The sequence below is a fragment of the Eublepharis macularius genome, chromosome 8, assembly GCF_028583425.1.
Source record: "Eublepharis macularius isolate TG4126 chromosome 8, MPM_Emac_v1.0, whole genome shotgun sequence".
NCBI classification, from domain to species: domain Eukaryota; kingdom Metazoa; phylum Chordata; class Lepidosauria; order Squamata; family Eublepharidae; genus Eublepharis; species Eublepharis macularius.
In genome coordinates this window covers 54,781,141-54,803,312 of record NC_072797.1, presented here as the reverse complement: position 1 = coordinate 54,803,312, position 22,172 = coordinate 54,781,141, and the positions used below count along the sequence as shown (strand labels likewise).

The 22,172-nt window shown below is 40.0% G+C and overlaps 1 protein-coding gene across 3 annotated transcripts in view; it reads right to left on the bottom strand.

The window, feature by feature from the left end:
* Positions 1 to 287: 287 nt before the first annotated feature.
* Positions 288 to 22,172, bottom strand: part of SLF1 (SMC5-SMC6 complex localization factor 1) — a 46,287-nt gene continuing 24,402 nt past the window's right edge. For all 3 annotated transcript variants that reach the window (XM_054987264.1, XM_054987265.1, XM_054987266.1), the window contains 9 exons: positions 21,754 to 21,891; positions 20,741 to 20,903; positions 16,233 to 16,380; positions 11,367 to 11,512; positions 7,228 to 7,394; positions 6,594 to 6,727; positions 4,703 to 4,795; positions 3,804 to 3,986; positions 288 to 1,015 (listed from right to left, as the gene is read on the bottom strand). In XM_054987264.1, the coding sequence (XP_054843239.1) occupies positions 510 to 1,015; positions 3,804 to 3,986; positions 4,703 to 4,795; positions 6,594 to 6,727; positions 7,228 to 7,394; positions 11,367 to 11,512; positions 16,233 to 16,380; positions 20,741 to 20,903; positions 21,754 to 21,891 (1,678 nt within the window). In that variant the 3' untranslated portion in view covers positions 288 to 509. The remainder of the gene's footprint in view (positions 1,016 to 3,803; positions 3,987 to 4,702; positions 4,796 to 6,593; positions 6,728 to 7,227; positions 7,395 to 11,366; positions 11,513 to 16,232; positions 16,381 to 20,740; positions 20,904 to 21,753; positions 21,892 to 22,172) is intronic.

Here is a 22,172-nt window from a genome sequence, read left to right as displayed (position 1 = left end):
TATCCCACTCTTCCTTTAAGGAACTCAGGGTGGTGGCATTTAAAGACACACTTTCTTTTAGAAAATATTGATCTTTCATAAATGCTACTAATTCCAGAGGAGGACTAATTCTTTTTAGTCTGTTGCAAACAAAAGAGGAGGGTTGTGAAACTTCAAAAACTAAAACACTGCTTGAGGCATAAGGTTTCCTGAGCCAGAATTCACTTCTTCAAATGCACAAAGTGTTATCCTCTGTTGGCAGATGCATATAGATAAACACATACTGGTACAAAGTTTGCATACAATTCTTAATTTATTTCATCCAGATATTCACATTGCAATAAACGAAAAACACAGTCTGAAACTGACCCTATAAAGAAAACTGCAGGTAGATAAATGAAGCAAGCCCACAAGCAAGCTATAGGAAGAAGCTACAATGAGTTGCTATACAACAACCACTGGAGCTCAGAATTTTAAGATACCCTCTATAAATATTAGTTGACGCCAAACAACATCCTAGGGAAGTGTGGCTAACGTGGAAGCTTACTTGTCAAATCAAGATTAGACAGCTGAATTGTCACTGCAATTTGTTGTAGTGTTGCTGAAAAGGCTTCTTTCTGTTCCCCTGGACATTTTTTAAGTTCCTCAATGGTTTTCTGAAGATACACTGGGAGATTCTGAAAGGTTTCTAGTTCTCTAAAATAAAGGTCTATAAACCAGTGGGCATAAAAGCTAGTATTAAGCTTGAAACAACTGGTTGTCTCTAGCAATGGATTTGTGGTCAACTTTTTAGAAGTCAAAGAAAAAGGTATAAATAAGTTATATACAGAGCAAAAGTTCAGCAACATTTTACAAAATAACATGGCCCCAAATTCCACCTGTTGATCACACATATTGTTTTTTACTTGTGCATGAAAGTCCTCTACTCTCTCTTCTGGTCTAATGCTATGCAAAAGATCTTGCTTTGTCGTCACACACTCTAGGTAATCCAACGGGAACTTTCCTTCAGAATCCATCTGCTGCAGCAATACTGGCCCTGCAGGACATAAATGGTGGCGGGGGAGGGGGGGAGACAACATGAATAGGTTTTGTCATCTGTGAAGGTCTGTTTGCAAATTTATAAATAAGAGAACACACATTTTTATTTCACCATTCCTCCAAGAAGCTCAGAGTGGCAAATATGATTATCTCTTTCCTCATTTTACTTTCACAACCACCCATGAGGAGGTGAGGCTGAGAGAGAGTGACGGCTCAAAGTCACCTAAGTGGCTTTCATGGCTGAATGTGGATTTGATCCAGATGTTCCAGTCTAAAAAATCCTACCACTAAACTACACTGGTTCTCAGGAAACCAAATGCCAATTGCAGTAGTGGGAACTTCCAGACCAAAGGACTGCATATGGCCTGACAAAATTTTCTTCTTGGCCTGCTCAGCCGCAATGAACTGGTGACTGAGTTTTGTCAGGATGGGATGGAATGGCAATCTCATCTTTTTTTTAAAAAAAAAGCTGATTAAACTTTTTCCTTTTAGGTACACAATGTTTCTGTCTCTGACAGTACCCATCAAAATATGAAATATTTTGATGAAAGTGTGATTCACAGAAATCAGGCTGAGATATCATTTGATTAATATATTTTTTTTAAAAAAAGAAGAAACAACCTAGGTATGTTGAACACAAGTGGACTTGTCACTGGATAGTAACAGTCGCTTCTTTGCCCCCCTCCTCAAAACCAATGCATGGAGCGTGCTATGCTACTAGTTCAATTACTAACATTTCCATTATCATAGCGAGATACATTTAATCCCAGCTCTTATATTTAGAATGTCAGAGCAGTGCTGGTGGATCTGACCAAAGGTCAATCCAGCTCAGCATACTGTTTCATGTAGTAGCCAGACTGATGCTCTTAGAAGAACCAGAAGCAGGGCATCAAAGTCATGCCTCACTAAAAGTTGTTGCTCCCAACACTATAGTCAGGTACCATTTCTGAGTACAGAAGTTCCATTAGTTATGCTGGCTAGAGCCACTAAGGGGCATATCCTTTATGAATTTGATTAAAGAACCTGCGTATATCTAGAGGTTTTGTGCATGGCTGAAAAAACTAACTCTATATCCAGAAGTTTGAGCGGTGCATGAAGTCCTAATTGTTTGTCCCATAAAACAAAGATTGAACTGAGTCTCTCCTTTCCTCCTAATGGGTGAACAGCACCAACATTCCACAGCACAGATTCTCCTGTGCATCAGTGAAGACACAGCCGTATGCAATAGATCAGGGCCCGCATGCATTAAACTTTAATAAAACCCCAACAAATCCGTGCTGCTGCCTTAGACAGTCACATGACAGCAATGCATTAATCCCTTTAGTATGTATGGACAGGGTGGTTATTTCAGATGAATTTGTAATGTTAATTTCCTTAAATGAAATGTTTTAGTGTACAGGGGAAAAACTGTTATTTCAAAGCGATAACACAATTTCCCTGAAATTATCAACCCTATTTCAGAAAAGATAAATTTTAAGATCAACAAAAAAACAAGTATTTATAATATATGGTGCTATATGCCTATGTAGCTAAAAACATCCAGATGAGAAAAGTGAAATACCCACAATTCTGAAATGTTCCATAACACATCTTTATAAAAATACCCAAAAATGCAGGTGTGTCAGGGATAGTATGTGATACAGGATAAAGTAAGTACTGAAATATTCTCAAATAGGGTTACAAAGAATGAGTCATTCTACAATGAATGTACAATATAGCTCACGTCATGATACTGTTAAACTGCCTGACAGGCCAACGCATGGCATGTGACAGCAAAGATAAGTCTGCACACACTGCCTGTACAATTGCCAGAAGACCTTGATGAATGAAAGTGCAAGTAGATCTTCTCCCCTAGGACAAGGGGATCATCCACTACCATTCTTCACCGACACCCAGGAAAAATGCACATCTGTCAGTGGAATGCCACTTTCTATTGAGGACCTGGGTTCTCTGTAATATTGGCTCTTGCATCACTTAGACCGATTGAAGTAAGGCCAGGTATTGGCTTGGCATGTCAGCAGCATGGTGCAGCAGATAAATAAAACACCTGGGAGACAGCATTAAAGCTCAGCATAACATAAACACAGAGAGAAGAGCAAGGAATGTATTGATTGTGAAATGATGTCAGTTAGAGACAAAGAAAGTAGCCTTTAGGGGGCAGGAGAAGACTGCAGATGCACAGAGGTCTTATAAAGCAAACAAATCAAGAACAATGTGTGTTTGAGCAAGTTTAGTTAAAATAATCTGCCTAGATACAGAAATGTAAACCGTGTGTGTTAATAAACCAGAGTTGATCTAAACTTTACAAAATTAGTCCCTGCTCCATAAGTGGTAATGTTTAGGACTAAACAGAGCATTATGATTTAAGGATTTAAAAAAAAAAACCGGCACAAACTATTTCTAACCCTTCTTACATTATCAAACTAGTCTTTCTAGATGGAAGGACTATCAATAAAATGTTTTTGTTTCCAGAAATATAAGCCAAATTTCATTAAATATAAGCAGTGTGAAGCAATTAGCTAAAATATCTTCAGTTAATTTTTGTATTTTTACAACCAAGTGTAAGAAACCCTGAAATTCTGTAAATGTGAAAAAGCAGCTTGTTATGGCTTACTAAAATAATTTAACCAACAAGAGGAATGAATATAAAACATAGTAAAGACATACATCAATATTTATGAAATCTTTTGCTTTCAAAATGACATCCAAAAGAACCTCTTGCTTTAATACTCAACAGCTTTTATGGATTCAAATTTTCTAAGCAGATTTAACATAAGTGTACTCACCCCCATTTTGAAGTAGTAGCTTGGCAATTTCTACATGCCCGTTTAACAGTGCATCATGCAAGGGAGTCACCCCATTCACTTCACTGAGCAGGTCTACCTCTGGACAATGTTGCAAAATTTCACGGACACACACTGTGCTACCATGGTTACAAGCTTCATGCAAAGGCGTCCAGCCAGCATAGTCTGAATTATAAATCAAGGGAAGTTTCCAAAACAGGAAAATTAGTAACAGAATGCTCATATTATTATAATTCAGGTTCCGTAAAGACAAAACACTTTCTACCTAGTACTGCAGAAAATACTGGAACTATATTTTTGTATTATATTTTTAAATTGAAATTAGCCAATACATACACCGTAGGGGAAAAAATCTGCTTCAGTAGCATTATGAAGGTACTGCTTTCTTTCAACAAGCAGAATATTGTTCTTCTGGGAAAAAAATAATCAGGAATTTGCATTCAAAACCTCACACTGACAGAAGTCCATCAGACTGTTATATAAAATTCTACTCCTGGATGTAAAGCTGAAGACATTCATACTTCTTTTGTCTCCGTACCTATTCTAAAAAAGGCCACAAACAAGTAAATTTTAAACCACCACTCTGTGTTAATAGAAAACTCACACACACAATTAAATGCAGTGAATGACTGCTTCGATAAGCTTTAGTTACAAGATACCCCTAAAAATCTTTTCTTGTTTTTCTCTTATGGGATTTGACTTAAAGCAATGAAAAGAACTTCAGAATACATCACACTTATTTGGGAGGCTTACAGAGCAATCCTAAGCAGAGTTACACCAGTCTAAGCCCATTGAAATCAATGGGCTTAGACTGGTGTAACTTTGCTTAGGATTGCACTGTTAATGTGTTGGTTTCAGCAGATAAAATAAAAATAACTTACCTTTAATGTTAATATCTATTTCTGGTAGAGAGAGAAGATGAATCAATCTCTTCACATTGTTCCTTCTGCAAGCAATATGCAGGGCTGTCTCTCCTACCATACAAAATTAACAGATTATACCAAACTAGGCAAAATGGTAACTGAAGAAAATAATCAAAGTGCATAGAAACCAGGAGATCTGGCTACATGCCAGAGCATTCAGTAATGAATAAGGTTTTCCTTTGTCCTGTTTAAACACCTTTTAAGAAAATTCAGAGAGCTCACAAAGCTTCTATTCCATCTGGGATCCAGGAATGAAGCTATACTGCTAAAGGGTTAACACAGGAATTATCTCCTGACGGCCCCCTCTCCCCTCCCGCAGCTGTAAAGCTTCAATCACATTAAAAAAGCACCAAATGATCACAGAACACCAAAAATACTTGGTTCTGAAGCAATAAAAGTTTAGAATGCAGTTGCCCTCCCTTAAATTTATTCATGAACCTACATTAAGTGTATGGTTCTTTTTACACAGCATTTGTAGCTTAATTCAAATGAATGTTTCTGGTTAAGCACGAGTGCCTCTACACACTCAAGTATAATTCAGAACTTCAAATCCGTTAACAGATGGTTTGCTGTTTCTCAATAGGCTGTCTGGCTTGCCTACAGTACCAGAGAGAGGGAGAAAGAGAGGAGGGGGGAGGAGGAGAGAGAGAGATTATGAAGCAAGCTTAAGAACAGGGAACACACAGTCCCATTTAAAGCTAGAAAAAACCTTCCCCCCAAAAATGTGAATTGAAGGTTTAAAAGAATTAGCCCAATTCATTGTCAACTTATAAAAATAACAAGTGCTTATGAAAAAATGCAAACCAAGATGAAGTGAACTATGCTCTGAATCAAAAGCAAAAAAGAAGCCTTAATCCAAAATTATCTGCAAGTAGCTGAATATCCCCTCTCCAGTTCTGCTGCTATATTTTTGCTCAATAGAATATTCTTATAACAATATTATTTGGTTGTCTACTCTTTGAGGTACACTTTAAACCAGAATTTAAACCCCACTTTGTATTACCTCTAGAGTCAGTTCAGTGAGGGGACAATGAAACTAAATTCAATATTGCATTCTTTGATACTATTATAGTTGAACATAGGGTGGGAAGTTACTGGTAAACCTGGAACAAATCGAGGGTTTCTTTGCCTTACTGCACTGGACATTGTTTAGAACATAATTCTTAGATTGATGCTCATTTTAATGCAGTTTGCCTGTGAGTGTCGTAACAACTGCTATAATATGAATATAAACTAGACCTATATATAACAGTTCAAGCAAGAGATATAGGCCAGGTATGGGCATGAATAAGGAGAATTTATTAAATCTGTGCTTTAAATAGAGCCTGAATGAATTACTAAAATACACTTTTTACCCTGGCTGTTTAGATTCCAACATAGTTAAGACTAAAAGCCAAATGAATTTCATAGCCTGGCTCAATGCCTAGAAGAAAATAGTCCAAATGCTTAATAAGGCTATGTAACAAAGCATATATTCCAATCTTTGCTCACAAGACAGTTAGGACTAAAAGAGATCTGAATTAGACTTTGAAATCAGAAGGTGTTGAAGAACCTCTTAACCAAAGGTTGAGGTGGATTAACAACATAAGGCAGGCAAGACTGGAATTTGCTCATGTGGGATGCATTTCTGCATTTATGAGATGGGGCATGATGGGTCCCAAAGAAAAAAGATCTGCTTTTCTCATCACATAAGATTATAGCCCTTTCTCCAAAAAGATCACAACAGATAATAGCATGGGACACAAGGATCTATACTGTTACAAGACAATTCTGCCTTCACCCGGGACCATACATGAAACTATGCAAAATACTTCATTTGTTCACTGTGCATGTTAGGTATTCACCATACCTTTCACATTAACTTTTAAAACATTTATCTGTTTAGCAGAAGAATGACAATTCTCTTTGCTGTGTGACATCTCAACTTTAGCTTGGTTTCTCACTTTCTTTGGAACATGAAGACAATTAATAGTGGTTTGCACGCTAAAATGGAAGAAGACAATTACACTTAATTAACATTTTAAAGATGACCGTATTGTGAATATATTTGTTACTATAACATGTAAACAGGTACATTAATATGCTTTCAGAGTTAGAAAGATTTTGAAATTCAAGTTTTCTGTGTAGTTTTGAAATCCTCACTATGGTATATACTTGTAATAAACTCAGCAATCATTTAATATACAGGGCTTAAACTGTTTTTTTTTTAAAGTAATTCTCTGAATAGATTCATTTCTCCTGGGAAGCAATTTACATTAATAGTGGAACAGTATGCGCAGCCTACATATGTAGAAAGAGAGAGCAAGAGAGAGAATGGGGGGGGCACCCTATCCAGATGTGTTATAGGATTAAGACAGAGCTTTCTGCCAGCCACAGTAATTTGCAGAAAACAACACAGGTCACATAAAGTTCAAGAAATGTGTCAGGTCAGAAGCTGTCCCCTCCAGCAGAATAAAACCCCTGATGTTATAGGTATTACTTACGGTACATCAGGCAGTGCTCCAGCTTGGTTCTGCTTATCACCATTTAGCATCAATAATGCCCTTTGAGACTCAGGGCAAGGCCATTGTCCTATTTTCTTTTTCTTTGCTCTCTGAATCCTCCCTGCCTCATGCATCTCTACTTCTAAAGCAGGTAGATAGGAACAAACCTGTTGCAAGAATAACACTTCAGTCCAGCTATGATTAAACACAACACTGACACATATCTGATAATTAGAATGGCTACCAGGTTCCTCCAGATTTGTCTTGCATTATAACTATGTAGTTGATTATCATATTGTGGCATCAAAAGATCAATGGAAGAACTGTCAGAGGAGACAAGGGCCCCTTTTGCACTTATGGTTTAAAGCGCCATTTCTGAGCAGTCGCCTCGATCATAATGGATTCGGCTTGGCACCCGCTCTTTTCACAGTTTGCCGCAGTTTCGATTTGGCATCTTGTTTTTCATTTTAGACTGGCTTTGAAGCCTCGGTGCAGATTCAGGCTTTCAGGACTTTGCAACAGACGTCACACTTAAAAACAAAACAAAACTTTGAGTATGTGTGTTAACGGTGCAATGTTGGAACTCACCCCCCCCCTTTGCTGATTGGGCTGTCCCCTGGTTAGAGGCAATTGGTGGCAGAGTTCTGGAGGAAACATGTACCATTCTCATTTATTTATTTTTAAAAGCCAAGCCAGGAAAGAGTTAAAATGCTGCTTCTTTACCTCTGCCACTTTGATTAGCAAACAGCTGTGCAACCTCCTCCTTTTTTTTTTTTGGCATTAGCAGAAGACAGGGGCGGGAGGGAGAAGCAGCCATTTAACCCATACCTGGCTTTTAAAGCCAGTAGAAATTCGGAGTAACTACAACACTTTCCTAGTTTTGAAAAAAAAATGAGTGTGCACATACCACCGAGGGCGGAAGGAGAAAGCAGCCATTTAACCCTTTCCTGCCTTTTAAAGCCAGGAGGGAATATGGAGTAATGTTTCAACACAGCAATGTTATGAATCATTCCTAGCTTTTTTTAAAAAAAAAGACTGGAGCAGCTGAAAGCAGGAGAACTGAGGACGCCTCTCTCCCTTCCGTAAACACCAGCTAGTCCCTCCCCTCTCCTGGAAAGATCAATTTTCTCCCTGTGCAGGGCGTGCAGCTTTTGTGGGCTGCACTTTCCTTCTTTCCCGGATCCGTATCACCCAACCTTGGGAGACAGGATGTTTGTAGCATTGCCAGACTCCTTGAGGACGTATTTCTTTTTGCTTACTCAAGTTGCCCATGCACTGGCGTAATAAGCATTAAATGCACCTCCCTCTCCCCAGAGAAGTAGAATTGTCTGGGCAGCCACTTAATAGACTGGCCAAGGACTATGTAATAGGGGAGGCAAGAATTAAAGCACGGCAGAGAACAACTGAACAGAGAAGCAAATCAGCTCAAGTGGAAAAATGGGAGGGGGTGAATATAAGCAAAATCTTTATGAAATTAAGTGCTGCCACACAATGCTGAAACATTGCTGTCCTTTGGAAATACAAAAAAAAAATTGCTGAAAAAACGGTCAGGATGCAAAAGACAGTGGGTGTGGTTAGATCCGCACCAACCAATCTCAGCACTAATCTCATACTGTGTAATCTGCCTTGAGTCTCAGTGAGAAAGGTGGACTATAAATGACATAAATAAAATAAAACAAATAAAATAAAATAACGAGGAAAAGAGTGGGGGGAAGAGAAGCAAAAGTGTTCACATTGACATTAATCAGGGCAGCTGTGACTTGGCAGCTGATTCCAAATTAAAGTCGAGTTATGTCCGCAGGGAGATGCTGCGAAGAAATTCCGGTGCCATGTCACATGACTACCTTGCAAGTGTGAAACCCCTGCAAACATGGGAGGTGAAACAGACACTGAAAGCACTTTAAAGACTCAGTGCAAAAGGGGCCAAAATGGCACAGAAAGTTCTTAAGTATCAAAGTAGTATTGTAGCCAGATAATTACACACACAGAGAAGAGGTTATTGTAATAAAATGGTGAAAGGACAAGTATGGTAAGGCTTAGGCTAAGTTCAGACATCACACGAAAAGATGATTTATGATAAACTGTGGTTGTGCAGCTGTTTGAATATGGGTCACTCCATTAACTATGGTTAGTTACAGTCTATCAATATGTGATACCTAGTATGTAGCTCATGGAGTCAAAAAGGGGGTTCTGCAATAACCATATAAAGGCAAAACCGTTATATAGCATTATGATAGCATTATGCCTTCGATCTCAGAAAGGCAGAAATAATAATGATTTATTTATTTATTTATTTCATTTATAGTCCGCTCTCCCTGAAAGCAGGCTCACGTCTGATGTCATAAATGGCATTTACTGAGATTTGTTCCTTTCTCAGTCATTTCAGTTAATTGAGAGTTCTTTGGGAAGGGAATGCAATGGAAACCACTTGCCACATCTATTAATTGAGGAATATATTGAGCTCAGGTTTTACAGTCCAAGGTGACAGCAAATGCTTGGAAATAGGAAGGGGGCACATGCGGCTGAACAACAGTATTATTGAAAAAAACACACACACAAATGTTGACAAGAGAAAGTGAATGGCTGGTTTGAGTCACAGGATTTAGGACATGGCAGCACTGCTTGTTGTTTGGCAGGACCCAGGTAAAAGCAGGGAAACTGAATATAAACAGAAAAGAAGGGGAACTGACAGACAGCATAAATAAAATAGGAGGCATGATCCATAGTGCATAGCAAACAAGATGAGGAAGTTGGTGTAAAAGAATAAAAAAAGTTGGACATGCAATAGAACTGGGTTCAGGCTAGGAAGAAGGCAATGAACATCACATATTCATTAGAAATAATCAGTCAAACCTTTTGCTGCCCACTTCAGTATAAAATATGACTTGAATGTATCCCTAGGCACAACCAGGATTGTAAAAGGTATTTCCCTACTACAACAATCTCTCAGAAATTAGATCCTGGTCTCCAGTACGCTGTTCTCACATACATACATGTCAGGTGGCTGTGGTGAAGTCCAGCAACTCTGGCACTCAGTACACAAGTATTAAATGGAAGCAAAAGTACCAAACATCAACAGAAAGAATATGACTATGTCTGACATACTGAGAGGGAAGGAAAGAATAAGATAAGCTAACTTCACGCTAAATTTTGACCTATCGCATTTTCATGACACAGAAAGATAATTCAAAAGTTCTTTGAAACAACAGACTGTGTAATAAACAGTTATTATTACTAAGAAGTAGACATGGGCATGAACAGCATTACGAACAGAAAAAAAACCATGAACAGCCTAATCTGCTGTTCTTGAACAAGCTGTTTGTGAGGCCCCATCCTAAACGAACAGGTGGTCTTGCAAGCCTTGTTCATTGCCTTCGACAGCCGTTTGTCAAGCCAGACAGTCTGGCACCTGCAATCAATCCCCTTGGCAACTGGAGGCAGGGAGGGACTGAACTCTGTCTGAACTTGGGGGGGGGGTCTTCAGAGGACAGTGAAGACTATGTCCCCTGCAAATTTGGTGGGCATTGGACATTGGGAAGGTCATTTTTGTAACCTCTCAAACTAGTTGCCAGCAGACACTGCTGTTTTGGCCAGGACAGGGGCCTTTAAACTATCGGCAGGCAGGCAGCAGGGGGGAATCCCCCCTGCCACCTGATAGTTTAAAGGGATCTTTAAAGGGCCAGGTAAGTGGGTTTGAAGGGAGGGGGGCTAAGTGTGGAGGGGTTGGGGGGGGTTCTGGCTCCCACAAACAACAAACAACGAACATGTCCGGGAACAGTTCATGTTCATCCATGTTCGTTGTTCGTGGATGGCAACGAACGACGAACAGGGTGTTTGGGTTTTTTTCCCATTCGTGCCCATGTCTACTAAGAAGTACTTGGTGGCGATGGCAGTAAATGCATCAAATATCTAAATGATCTAAAATACATAGCACAGTAAACTCCTTTTTAATGCTATTAAATGTACTGGATACAACAGTAATAGACTGCTTACGTAGTGCTAACGTGCACTCTGACCCCAAACCAAGCAAAAACAAAAATGAGTGAATTATTTCTCTCTAAGACACTTTCACTACTTTATTTAATCACAAAACGTTCTTACATTTTAATGCAGCAATAAGAAATGCAAGCTATACTCACTATTTTTTTGAGAGAGATCAGTTCAGGAGAAGTAATAGTGTTGCTCTGGAAAGATATCTTTTTAAAGACTGCTTCCGCAACAAACATTTCAAGCCACAGAGACGGAATGGAAGAAACAAACATTTTTAATTCCTCTGTTGAAAAATCTGAAGACGGTGAAAATGTAAAAAAAAAATCACAACCTTAGAAACACACAACATACAATTTTTAACTTGTTCATACGCTGACAATCCTTTATAAACCATTTCTAAATCATTAGAACTGCTAAAGCTGTCAAGTTAGAGAAAATATTGTATACAATGGCTAAGAGGAATAGGTTCTTTGACATTACTCATCTAATTTTCTAAAGTGTATTACTTGCATCATAAGGGAAATTCTGTATCCAAACAGAATCTGTATTAAAGCAATGTTTCACAGTTTTGAAAATACAAATTCAGGGAAGTTACAATATTAAAAAAACTAAAACCCATGGCTCACATTCAACGATTCATGATGAAAAGCCTGTGGAACAGCTTTCCTCCCTCCTGCTACTAACCATTGAAATTTTTTTTGCGGTAGGGGTGGGGTGTCAGAAGACCCGAGTAAAAAAAATGGAGGGCAAAGTGGGAGTCTTGAGAACCAGAAAAAAAATCACACACATCCTTCTATTAATGGAAAAGCACTTCAGTCAATAGAAAACAATAGGATGAAGGCTATATTAGGAGAGAAAAAATAGACTGACAACATCATACTCAGATTTTACATTTTAACCATTCTAATTCAACATAAATAGACCACTGGGCAATCCATATTATTTATTGTGTAACCCACGTTTCCATTAAAACAAAACACAAATCTTATGTCAATACAAAACATGAAAAAAGAGTTCTGGCACTTCCCTTTGGCACAGGCAATTGATACTGTCAAATTAGCACAATAAGGATGACCAATGGAGGGATATCCTTGGGTCTTCCCTCTACTGTGGCAGTTAGTGCTCTCTCTGCCAGCAGCATGAACGGCTCTCTTATTGTATATAAATCTATACAACTTCCTAGTTCTTAATTCAATGCTGTTGGCAATGCAGATAGAATTGTGCACAAACTTCCTGCTTGTATAAACAGTTAGCAGAACATAAAGATAACTCAATAAAACTGTAGTGATACTTCTATGCTTGAGTTCAATTTATGTGTAGGAAGGCATTGAGGATACAGATAATGTGCAGAAGACTCCAAGCCTTTGTCTCCCATCATCACCACCCCTTACTGTTTTTTCCCCAAAGGCCTTGTGCTGGCTAGTCTTACTCTTAAGAGTGTGACAAAGGAATGTGTTTAAGAGAACTTTTTTTGCTTCCATAGAGTCTCCTAAGAATTGATCAGGGAAGCCTACTCTTTTGACAGCATTGTTGTGATGCAGTATATGCATTTGAGAAATAAGTCAACTTGGCCTTTGGAATGCCAACTGGGTGAGGAAATGAAAGTATACTACAGAAATAGGACACATTTTGTTAGGGCAGATGTTATCTAATGGGATACCAAAATATAACCTTGGCTAAAACAAGAGTAGGCCCAAATGACCTGACATCTTCAAAGCACCTAACAGAAAGAATCCACTGTGCCGCTTGTACAGACATTTGTTTAGCTGAAGCTGAAAGGCCTATAATTTTCTTTTTAAAGTAACTATACACTACGACAAAGGATCAAACGTTGGCTTTTCCTATGACTGAACAATGCAAAAGAGCTAACTTATACTACCGTGCACCAAGCGATTAAATTGACAGTGGTGGAACTTCTGGCAACAATCAGATGACCTGCCTTACTGTCGAAGGGGGGCAAGAATGAAGGGCCTTGTCAGGCTATGGATGACAGGATATGGTAGATGGGTCCCTGTACCATTGAAACAAGAAGTCCAAGCTCTTGGTTAAATGGTTTTATTCAGAAATCCAATCATTTCCATATATATGTCCATAGAATTACTCAGAGGCAGGAAAGCATCTAAGCAGTACATGCTTCCTTGATAGGAATAGAGACTTGAAGAAAATACAACTCTAAATACCCACTCATTTCCCCCCTCCCACCTAGACCACAGGTTTGCACGGGTAATGGCCTGGGAATACATGAGAGTAAACTGTAACATTTCAGACAGTACAAGGTCACTTCTGTGAGCTTCAAAGAAAAGAGATAAGACAGCTGTGTTCTCAGGCTGCTAGAGAAACGAAAGTGATGGTTACAGCACTTGCAATCAAATGAAATCAAGGTACAGCATTAGCAATGGTTCAATACATAGAACAATGGCATGGATGTAGGGGTATAGACATGACAGGCCTAGAAAAAAGAAGAGGCAGGTGCCCAAAAATAGCAAACAAGGTCCCTCAGGCACCTCCATTCTATTAAGGGGAAATGAAACTTAGCTAGTTGATCCAAGTTCTGTGTTGCTAATGAGTTCACTTTTCCAGCCTAAATCTACCATTCTCAAATAGAAATAAGAACTTTTTGTCACTGTCAACATCACAAGAATCTAATGAATAAATATTTTCCTAACTACAAAACTTCAATTCACAGGCATTTCCCAATCCACCTACTCTTAACTTTCCCTGGATGAAGGGGCAGATCTTAAGAATTCAGTCAAGTTTTACCAGTTCAGATCCAAGCAGGCACCTTCTCTTTGTACTTTGGTAACCATTGGCCAAGTTTATTATTTATTAAAATATATATATATAGTCTGCCTTTCTCACTGAGATCCAAGGAGGATTATAACAGTGTGAGTGAAAAGTCAGCCTTTTTATATAGAGCGGACAGACTACACTCAAAACTCCGCTTTCATTTTTAAAAAGTTTATTTATTGGTAAATAAACCAGTGATTACAGAGAGGAACATATAGACCTATTGTGAACAAACATTTTCCAACAACTACAGCTGCAAGGATAAAATATGAGATCAATGCCATCTTGTTTTCCTAGGATCCTCTTTTGATGTTCTTAAGATACAGACAGAATAACAGTACGTTTTAATTGTTAATAATGTATATAACATATTTTTGGCTCACTTTGTAAATCACCTTAAGTAGGTTCTTTAGAGAGGCAGCATCGAAATTTTCTAAATAAACCAAGTTACCAACTTCCAGCTTCCATATTTTTGTGCTCGCTTTTCTAGGTTAGGCCTGAGGTAATGCCCCAAATGTGTAATGAGCCGTAATACTAGAGAACCTCCCCCCGAGGCTTTAATAATGCTATCTTCAAATTCCTCACCTAAAAATTATAAAAAATTCCTATCCTAAAATTATAATTGTTACACAAATTACCTATGATGTAAGGTATCATTTCACTAGGGGTCATTTTGTAGAAAAAGAGCTGGAGAAAGTCATTAGCATAACTCATTAGCACATGCCACGCCCTTTGACATCACCAGAAGTGTGTCATTAGCATAACTGATTTGCATATGTCACATCCCGACATCACCTATCCTGGCTGTTTTGGACTCAATCCTGGCCATTCACGGCCGAAATTAGGCCCAAAATGGCAAAAAGGGGCTGAAAATGGCCAAAAAGGGGCCCAAAATAGTCAGGATCGGGCCACTGCTGAACAGGAGAGTGATCCACCACCTGTCAGAGGCCCGATCCGGGCCATTTTGGCCCCAATCCAGGCCGAAACGGGCCCAAATGGTCAAGAGTCAGGTGGGCAGGGCCACCTGACATATGACCTCTTTGGGGAACTTGCGGAACTGCGTTCCTGCGTGTTCCACCTCAAAATGAGCTCTGCATTTCACTATACTCAAGAAGTGGCAGGCTAATGAAAGAAGAAAGTGTAGGACAGGAAGGTTAGAAGAGGGAATTCCACAGAAGAAACTGAGAAGACAGTGTCAGAGAGATTTCTGAACTGGGAAGGAAATTGTGAAAGAGAGGATGAGCACAGGGGAGATCATCAGCCAAACTACAACAAGACGCCAGACGTGTTCTTCACGCGCCAGGTTCCACAAGCTTCCCTACAAGGGGTAGTCTTACAAAGACCACCTGCTGAATGCAATTCTCTGCCAGGGAGAATTGCAACTGGAGGGACTCTCTCAAAAATCCTCTTGGGGCTTGGGGGGGGGGGAGGGGGGAACGATGACATAACAGGAGGCAGGAAAAACGTGTGAGAGAATCCCAGTCCCTCCCATTGTTCTCCTGGTGGGGAAATCACATTGCGGATTTTCTCTTTGTTTTTTTCCTGCCTTCTGTTACATCCCCCTCCCCCCCCGCCATCTCCAAGCTCCTGGAGGAAAAATGAGCGGAGTGGATTTTCTTACAAAGAACAGCCGCTCAACTGGAGAGATTTTCTCATTCAAAAATTCACTGAGCTTGGTTTTTCTCTAGATCAGAGGTGCAAAAAAGCTTTTTTCCTGCCTCCTGTTACGTTGTTCCCCTCCCTGAGCTCCCAGAGGAATCCCTCCAGTTGTGATTCTCCCCAACTGAGGAGAGAATCACAACTGGAGGAATTTTTTTTTTAAAGACTACACTTCCCAGGGAACCTTGCAGGACCCAACATGCGCCTGCATGTCTCGTGTAATTCCACTCTGAGAGCCTGTGTAAGTGACATCTTACACAGGTTGGACACTTGACAGTTTCCCTCAAGTTTTGATGGGAAATGTAGGCATCCTGGTCTTGCAGCTGTAATGGAGAGCCAAGCTGTAAAACCAGGACGCCTACATTTCCCATCAAAACTTGAGGGAAGCGGACAAGTGTCCAACCTGTGTAAGATGTCACTTGTAGCTTGGCTCTAAGAGGGTAAGAGGTTCCACATAAGTTTGAATTAACAGCCAAATGTTTTACTGCAGTCCTCTAGCTGGAATGAGATACATACACAAACTTATTATGATGAATTGTACACATGTATGACTAAACATTAGAACTTACCATCACATGAAATGGTAATACAAGTTGCAAGGTCATCAGCTACTGAATGTAGCACATTTCTGTCCATTATGAATCCTGAAATAATCCAATATTCCACCACAGCTCCCAAAATTCCATTCAATAGTTCAGCTACTTCATGCTCGAAGATCTAGAAGAGGAGATTACTTTGAATAGATCTACAATATTATATCTCTTTTTAGTTAGGAGACATAATGGTTCTCACATTCTGATGATGCAAATGAGTAAGTGAATAAGTGAGTTGGTCTGAAGCAACACAATGTCAAGTCAGAGAAACATACTCAAGAAAGGTCTCTGTCCACTTTTGTGAGCAGAGCACACTGCAGGGGTGGAAGACCTTCGGGGCTGCAGAAAACTCTTCTTAAAGAAAGGATCACTTCCCAATGTGCATAATTCCTCTTTGTTACTGTATATATACATATTAATATTCCCAAACAATGCACAAAATCCCATAATTATATACACATTATATTGCATAATTATATACACATTCCCTGTGGTTACTTGGAGTCCATAATTACTGAGGATGTGTGATCCAGCTTTCTGAACTGGCTTTTTAAACTGGATTTATCCTGATTTGGCAAAATCCAGCATTGACAGTCCAGACTATAAAATCTTGGATCTGATCCAGTAAACCAGATCAAGATGCCTGGATTAATCAGGGTTAATCCAGGAAGAGCTACTTCAGCCTCTTGGCTGGTCACTTCTCGGGCTTTTTCCAAGAGGGGAGGGGGAGTGGACTCAGGCAGGAGAAAGGGGGTAGTCATTCAGGGAGGTGAGTAGCCAATCTGTCCAGGAGCTCTCTTTGTCTGGCCAATGGGATTCCCTGGATAGGAAAGAGCACTGCCTCTTAATAAAGCAGGCTTGGCTCAGAGCAGACTCCATTTTGTGTGGTCTCATCTCGGAGAGAGACTGGGTGCTGCTGACTTGCTGAGTGCTGTGTTGCTGGTTCTCTGGCCTGTTCTTTTCTATCGGTCTTTGGTATATACCTACCCACCACCCACCAGTGGATTTGCTGCCTGCCTACTGCTGCTACACTGTTGCCTAGAGGAAAAGACCTGCATTGCCTGCTGGACTACTTCTACTTGGCTTAAGAGTCATATACTCCTTTTTTTCCTGTAGTTTGGGGCAGGGAGGGATTGGCCTGGTGTCTGGGAAGTGGGTAGGACAAAGTTTTTTTTCTTACAGATTATCTTTCAAAAACTGCTTTTCCTGTTGTGGGGTATGCTTTGGTTTTTGCTGAACTGTTTGTTTGAACTTTGCTGTTAACTGCTATTCATTTATTTGCTCTCTTCTTTGGGTGTGTGTGTGTGTGTGTGTGTCTTTTTCTCCTGTTATTGTTGCTTTATACGCTGGTTTAAAGGCAAGAGAGTAGCTGCTGTCAAGTTTGAGAGTTTAAGTGGGTCTCAAAGGCATTTACAGCATGGCTCACAAACTTTACTTCATGGTGAGGGATGCTCTGGGCCCGGATTCTTCTGAGGAACCTGGACTAGAGACTGTGACTCATGAGTTCCAGTGTCTCCTCCTAAGATACTGGCACATTATGGGTCACTTCTTGCACACTGCAAAAGCAACTCACCAACTGTGCTAGAAGCAGGTCCTGACAGATGTGCTGGAGCATTGCCTGATTGGTGACGTTAACACTTGCTGGAATTTGTGGAAACACACCCATGCTGTGTTTGTTCGGTGGAGCAATGGGCCGCCTTCACCATGTAGCTCTCAACACTTGGAGGGGAGAGAGTCAGTTCAGCCAAGAGGAGTGGTTGACCATTTCCCAGATGGTGAAGATGCTTGGGCCCTTTAAGGATTTTACTATCACAGTCTTGTCTGACAGGACCACCCTGGGTCTGGTCATTCCGCTGATCCAAACGCTTCAGAGGAGGATGGTGTACTTCCCGGATATGCAGTCCATGTTCTAGCAGCGTGCATGCTTGTGAGAAGGCTGTAACAGGTCATCAGGTCCCGGCTGGAACCTCTCTCTAAAGAGAAAGTGTGCATGTTGGCATCTGTGTGTGACCTGAACATTTAGGGCAGCATCACTGAGTGGGCCAGGACGATCACCAGCTTGAGCGACAGTGTCAGTGGGTTTGGCATACACAGGCCAGGAAGGACACATTGCCTGCAAAAAGGACTGGGGGGCATCTTTGCTGTTCCCCACACTGCTCCTTCTCAGCAAGTTCCCCCATGGCCACTCTGGAGATGTCCCTGGAGATGGAGGCCATCTGGGAGATGCTCAGCCTCTCTGGGAACGACATGCATGAGCCAGGATTTGGCAGAGGCAGTAGACAAGGACTACCTTTCAGAGCCCTGTGAGTTGCTTTCTACCTGTCCTCTAAGCTAGTGAGATGGGCATTGTAGGCTGCAGAACAGACTGCAGAGACTAAAGAAAGGAGAACTTGGGTTTCCCCAAATCACTCCCCCCTCTAATTTTCTGGGGCCAAGAGAGATCCATCTTATACTAAGTCTTTTCTACACAGGGTCTTTTTTATCAGTTCTGGCCCCATACTGCATGGATTTCTCTCCAGAGTTCTGCACACACAGTCAAAATACTCCAATTCAGTATCCAAACTGCTTCCCAGACTTTTTTGTGTTCCACACAGAGAAAGGCTCAATCTGCTGCAGAATCCCTCTTTCCCCCCTGCACACATAGCCCAATGGTTTTTCTCACCCAAACCAAACCGGGACCTTTTGAAGTGCAGAATGCTTTCTTAGGTGTGAGGCCTGGCCCTATCCCTACCTTTCGCTCTCCTTTATTCCCCTGCATCCTGATTGATTGACCAGCAATCAATCCAGATTTTTTCCTGTTTTTTTTTTTTTAAATTACATAGCAAAATTGCAACCTCGGTCCCTTATAGAAAATAACTCTTGCAACTGCCAGGGGTGAGGAACACTGCAATACAGTTAACACAAAAACTCTGCAGAGAGCCCTGAATCCCACTTGATATTTTAAAGTTTTCACGTGTGTTTCCTGTATTTTTTCGGCCATTCTCTTTGGGCATTTTTTTTTAAAAAAACAGCAACTTTGCAACATCAGTGCAATTAAAAAAGATCTTTAAAAACTTTCGTTTCCTCAGACAATCAACTGAGGAAACTGACACGTCCTCAGCAGACCAACTGAGAAACTGATGCGTCCTCAAAGCCTATAGCAGAAATGGGGCATTTTTCTTTTGCGGAAATAAAAAATGGACACCACTTTGGTTTGTTTCCCTCAAAGTTGAGAATGAAAGACTCAAAGCAGTACAGGACCAGAACCTATTAATAGAGCGGATCCAAACCTCATGGGCTGAATATGCAGAAAGTCTGATGTAAAGTTCACCATGCAGAAGAGGCCTAAGTTACAACTGAGTTGACTTGGCATAGCCTTGTGCTTGGTGGTTTTGGTGCTTGGTGGCTGCAGTACTTCCTTGATTCTGTTCTGTGGTGTTCCTCCACTGGCCCCGAGTTCTACCTGGCTTCTGTGAGTGACATCGGTTCTGTTGGGCTGAACACTAAACACTGTTGCAACAAGGTTTCTTGCTTCAGTTTGGTTCTGGTTGAATTCACTGGTTTGATATAATTCTCAGGTTTGTTGGGCTCCTTGCTTTACTTTTGATTCTGGGGGGATTTCTGTTTCCTTGGTTCAGTTCATTCTGCTGGGCTTTTTCTAGTTTGAGCTTGCATTTGCGAATGTGCCTTTGGCTAGTGGCTGTCTTGCCCCTTTGTGTTTTTGCCTGAGACCCATCTTTGAATTTTTCCCACCACAGGGAACAATGGAAAGTGGCCGAGGGCACCTTGTTCAGAGATTAATAGAATTGGATCTCAGAGTCCAGTCTTCCTGAAACGTGGGGTACTTTAGTGGATAGTGAGGAGTAGGTTCCCTGCCAATTTGGAGTTTTATTGAACAATGCTAGTCCCCAGCCCCATATATTTTCCCCATACAGAATAATGGCTGGATAAATATGGGATTCTCTAATCTTACTGAACCAGAGTAGAGAATTCTACCTGAATTTCAGGAGTTACAAATGTTTTTGGTATCTCTGAAACCTGGACCTGGATCAACCAAATTTTTGGGTGCACATCCCTAATAATTACTGTACAGGCAAAATACAAAATTATGTTGTGATTATACTGAAGTGTGCACATCCTTTGATGTGTCTTGGAGACTATAAATACTGGCTGCACAATGTAGAGAACACAATCGAGTTATGCACATCCCCCAAAGTCTGTTGAAGAGTATGTATACTAACTAGGCAATGTCTATAATTCCCTTTTTATAGATATATTATGTGCATATTCTCCATGAAGAACAGTGAATGTGCACAATGGCTAGTATTAAAAGTGTAATTCACATTACCTTCCCACATATGAAAATGTTTACATGAATTAACCTTATTTTAGAACAAAAGCAAACTTGTTTTGTGTGACAAGACAAAGCTGTGGAATTTTAACAACAGTCCTGAAAAAAGAGCAAAATATAAATACGATCTTTTCTCTGTACAGAAGTCACTCACATCATTTGTCTTGTATTTTCTTCTATACGAATTTATGACCCAGTGTACTAGGCTTTGTATTTGTTTGGTGGAAAGCACCGAGTCACTGCCCAACCAAAATGTTTTCAGAAGAACTGTTGGTGGCATTACTTGCAAGGATAATGGAATGGCTTCGTCATACAAACTGTAAAAGAAAAGAATATTTTCTAGATATTTATTCCTATTTGGTTACAGTAACCACAAACATATATAAACACACAACATGGCTTTTGTCAAAACTTTAGTTTAGCATGTTTTAAAATACAGAGAAGCCCTATTGTCTTTTTGATAACTGGTTACTAAAGGCCACGATCTAGACAGCATTTCAGGCAAAGTAAAGTATATTTCAACCCTGTGAACTTGAAAATAATCCTGCTGTATGATTTCATGCAGCTGCCTCATGGGAAATGAGGCAGCTGCATGAAAAAACAAAGCTTCACACATGTGGACTTAGCTGGCCTGCTATAAATATAATTTACTAACATTATTTTAAAAGCTTAACGTTTTTACACTTAAAAATATTAAATAAGTGCATACAATGAATAAGATCACAAGCCCCAGCCCTCTTCCTACTTCGGTGTACTTTCTCTACACAGTGTCACAACAAGAAGCAACATTACATGCATAAAATGCTTTCTCTTAATTTCTACTACAGACTAAAAAACAGCAAAGTGCTGGAAATTTAAAACACACACACATATTAAAAATTAAGCACCTATTCTAATCTGTGAAAGTAAAAATTTCAAATGATTTAGACATCTTCCCATTAATCTGAAGCTGGATTTTTTTTTCTGAAAAAGATACTTTAGCATAAACTCCAGCATGAAAACAGTCAGGGTGAAAGATGAATAGTATATACACTTCTCTCTCACACACAATAAGAAGCAGCCAACTTCTAAAATACATAAATGGGCACCATTTGACTGTAGAATAATGAAATATGTTAGAAAGGCAATAGCAAAAAGGGGGGGGGAGTTTATTTAACTAAAACGCACCTTTTTGTTAATGCCAGCACTTCTGCTTGAAACAGGTTCAGGATAAACGTTAGCAATTTTTTGTGAAACATCCTGTCTTCCTTTATGGCTCCTGAATCACATACTGAATGACAAATGTTACTGTAGTACAGGCAAGACCTAAGGGAGGTAAAGGGTGCATATATCCCAAAAGGTTTAAATTATCATTTGATAAATTAGGGTATTTCCTCCCCCCCCCTTAACAAATGTGCTACTTTGTCAGTTATCAACACGAACAGCTTGGTGCTTTTTTATGTCCCTCTCTAGCTTGCACAAACTTCTTCCATTCTGGCTACGCACACGCTCTCTAGGAAACAGAGCAGGAATCCTGAGGACCCAAATAGCATCAATTTTTATTACAAGAAGGTGTCAATAAGACAAAGGCCGTCTGTATACGAAAA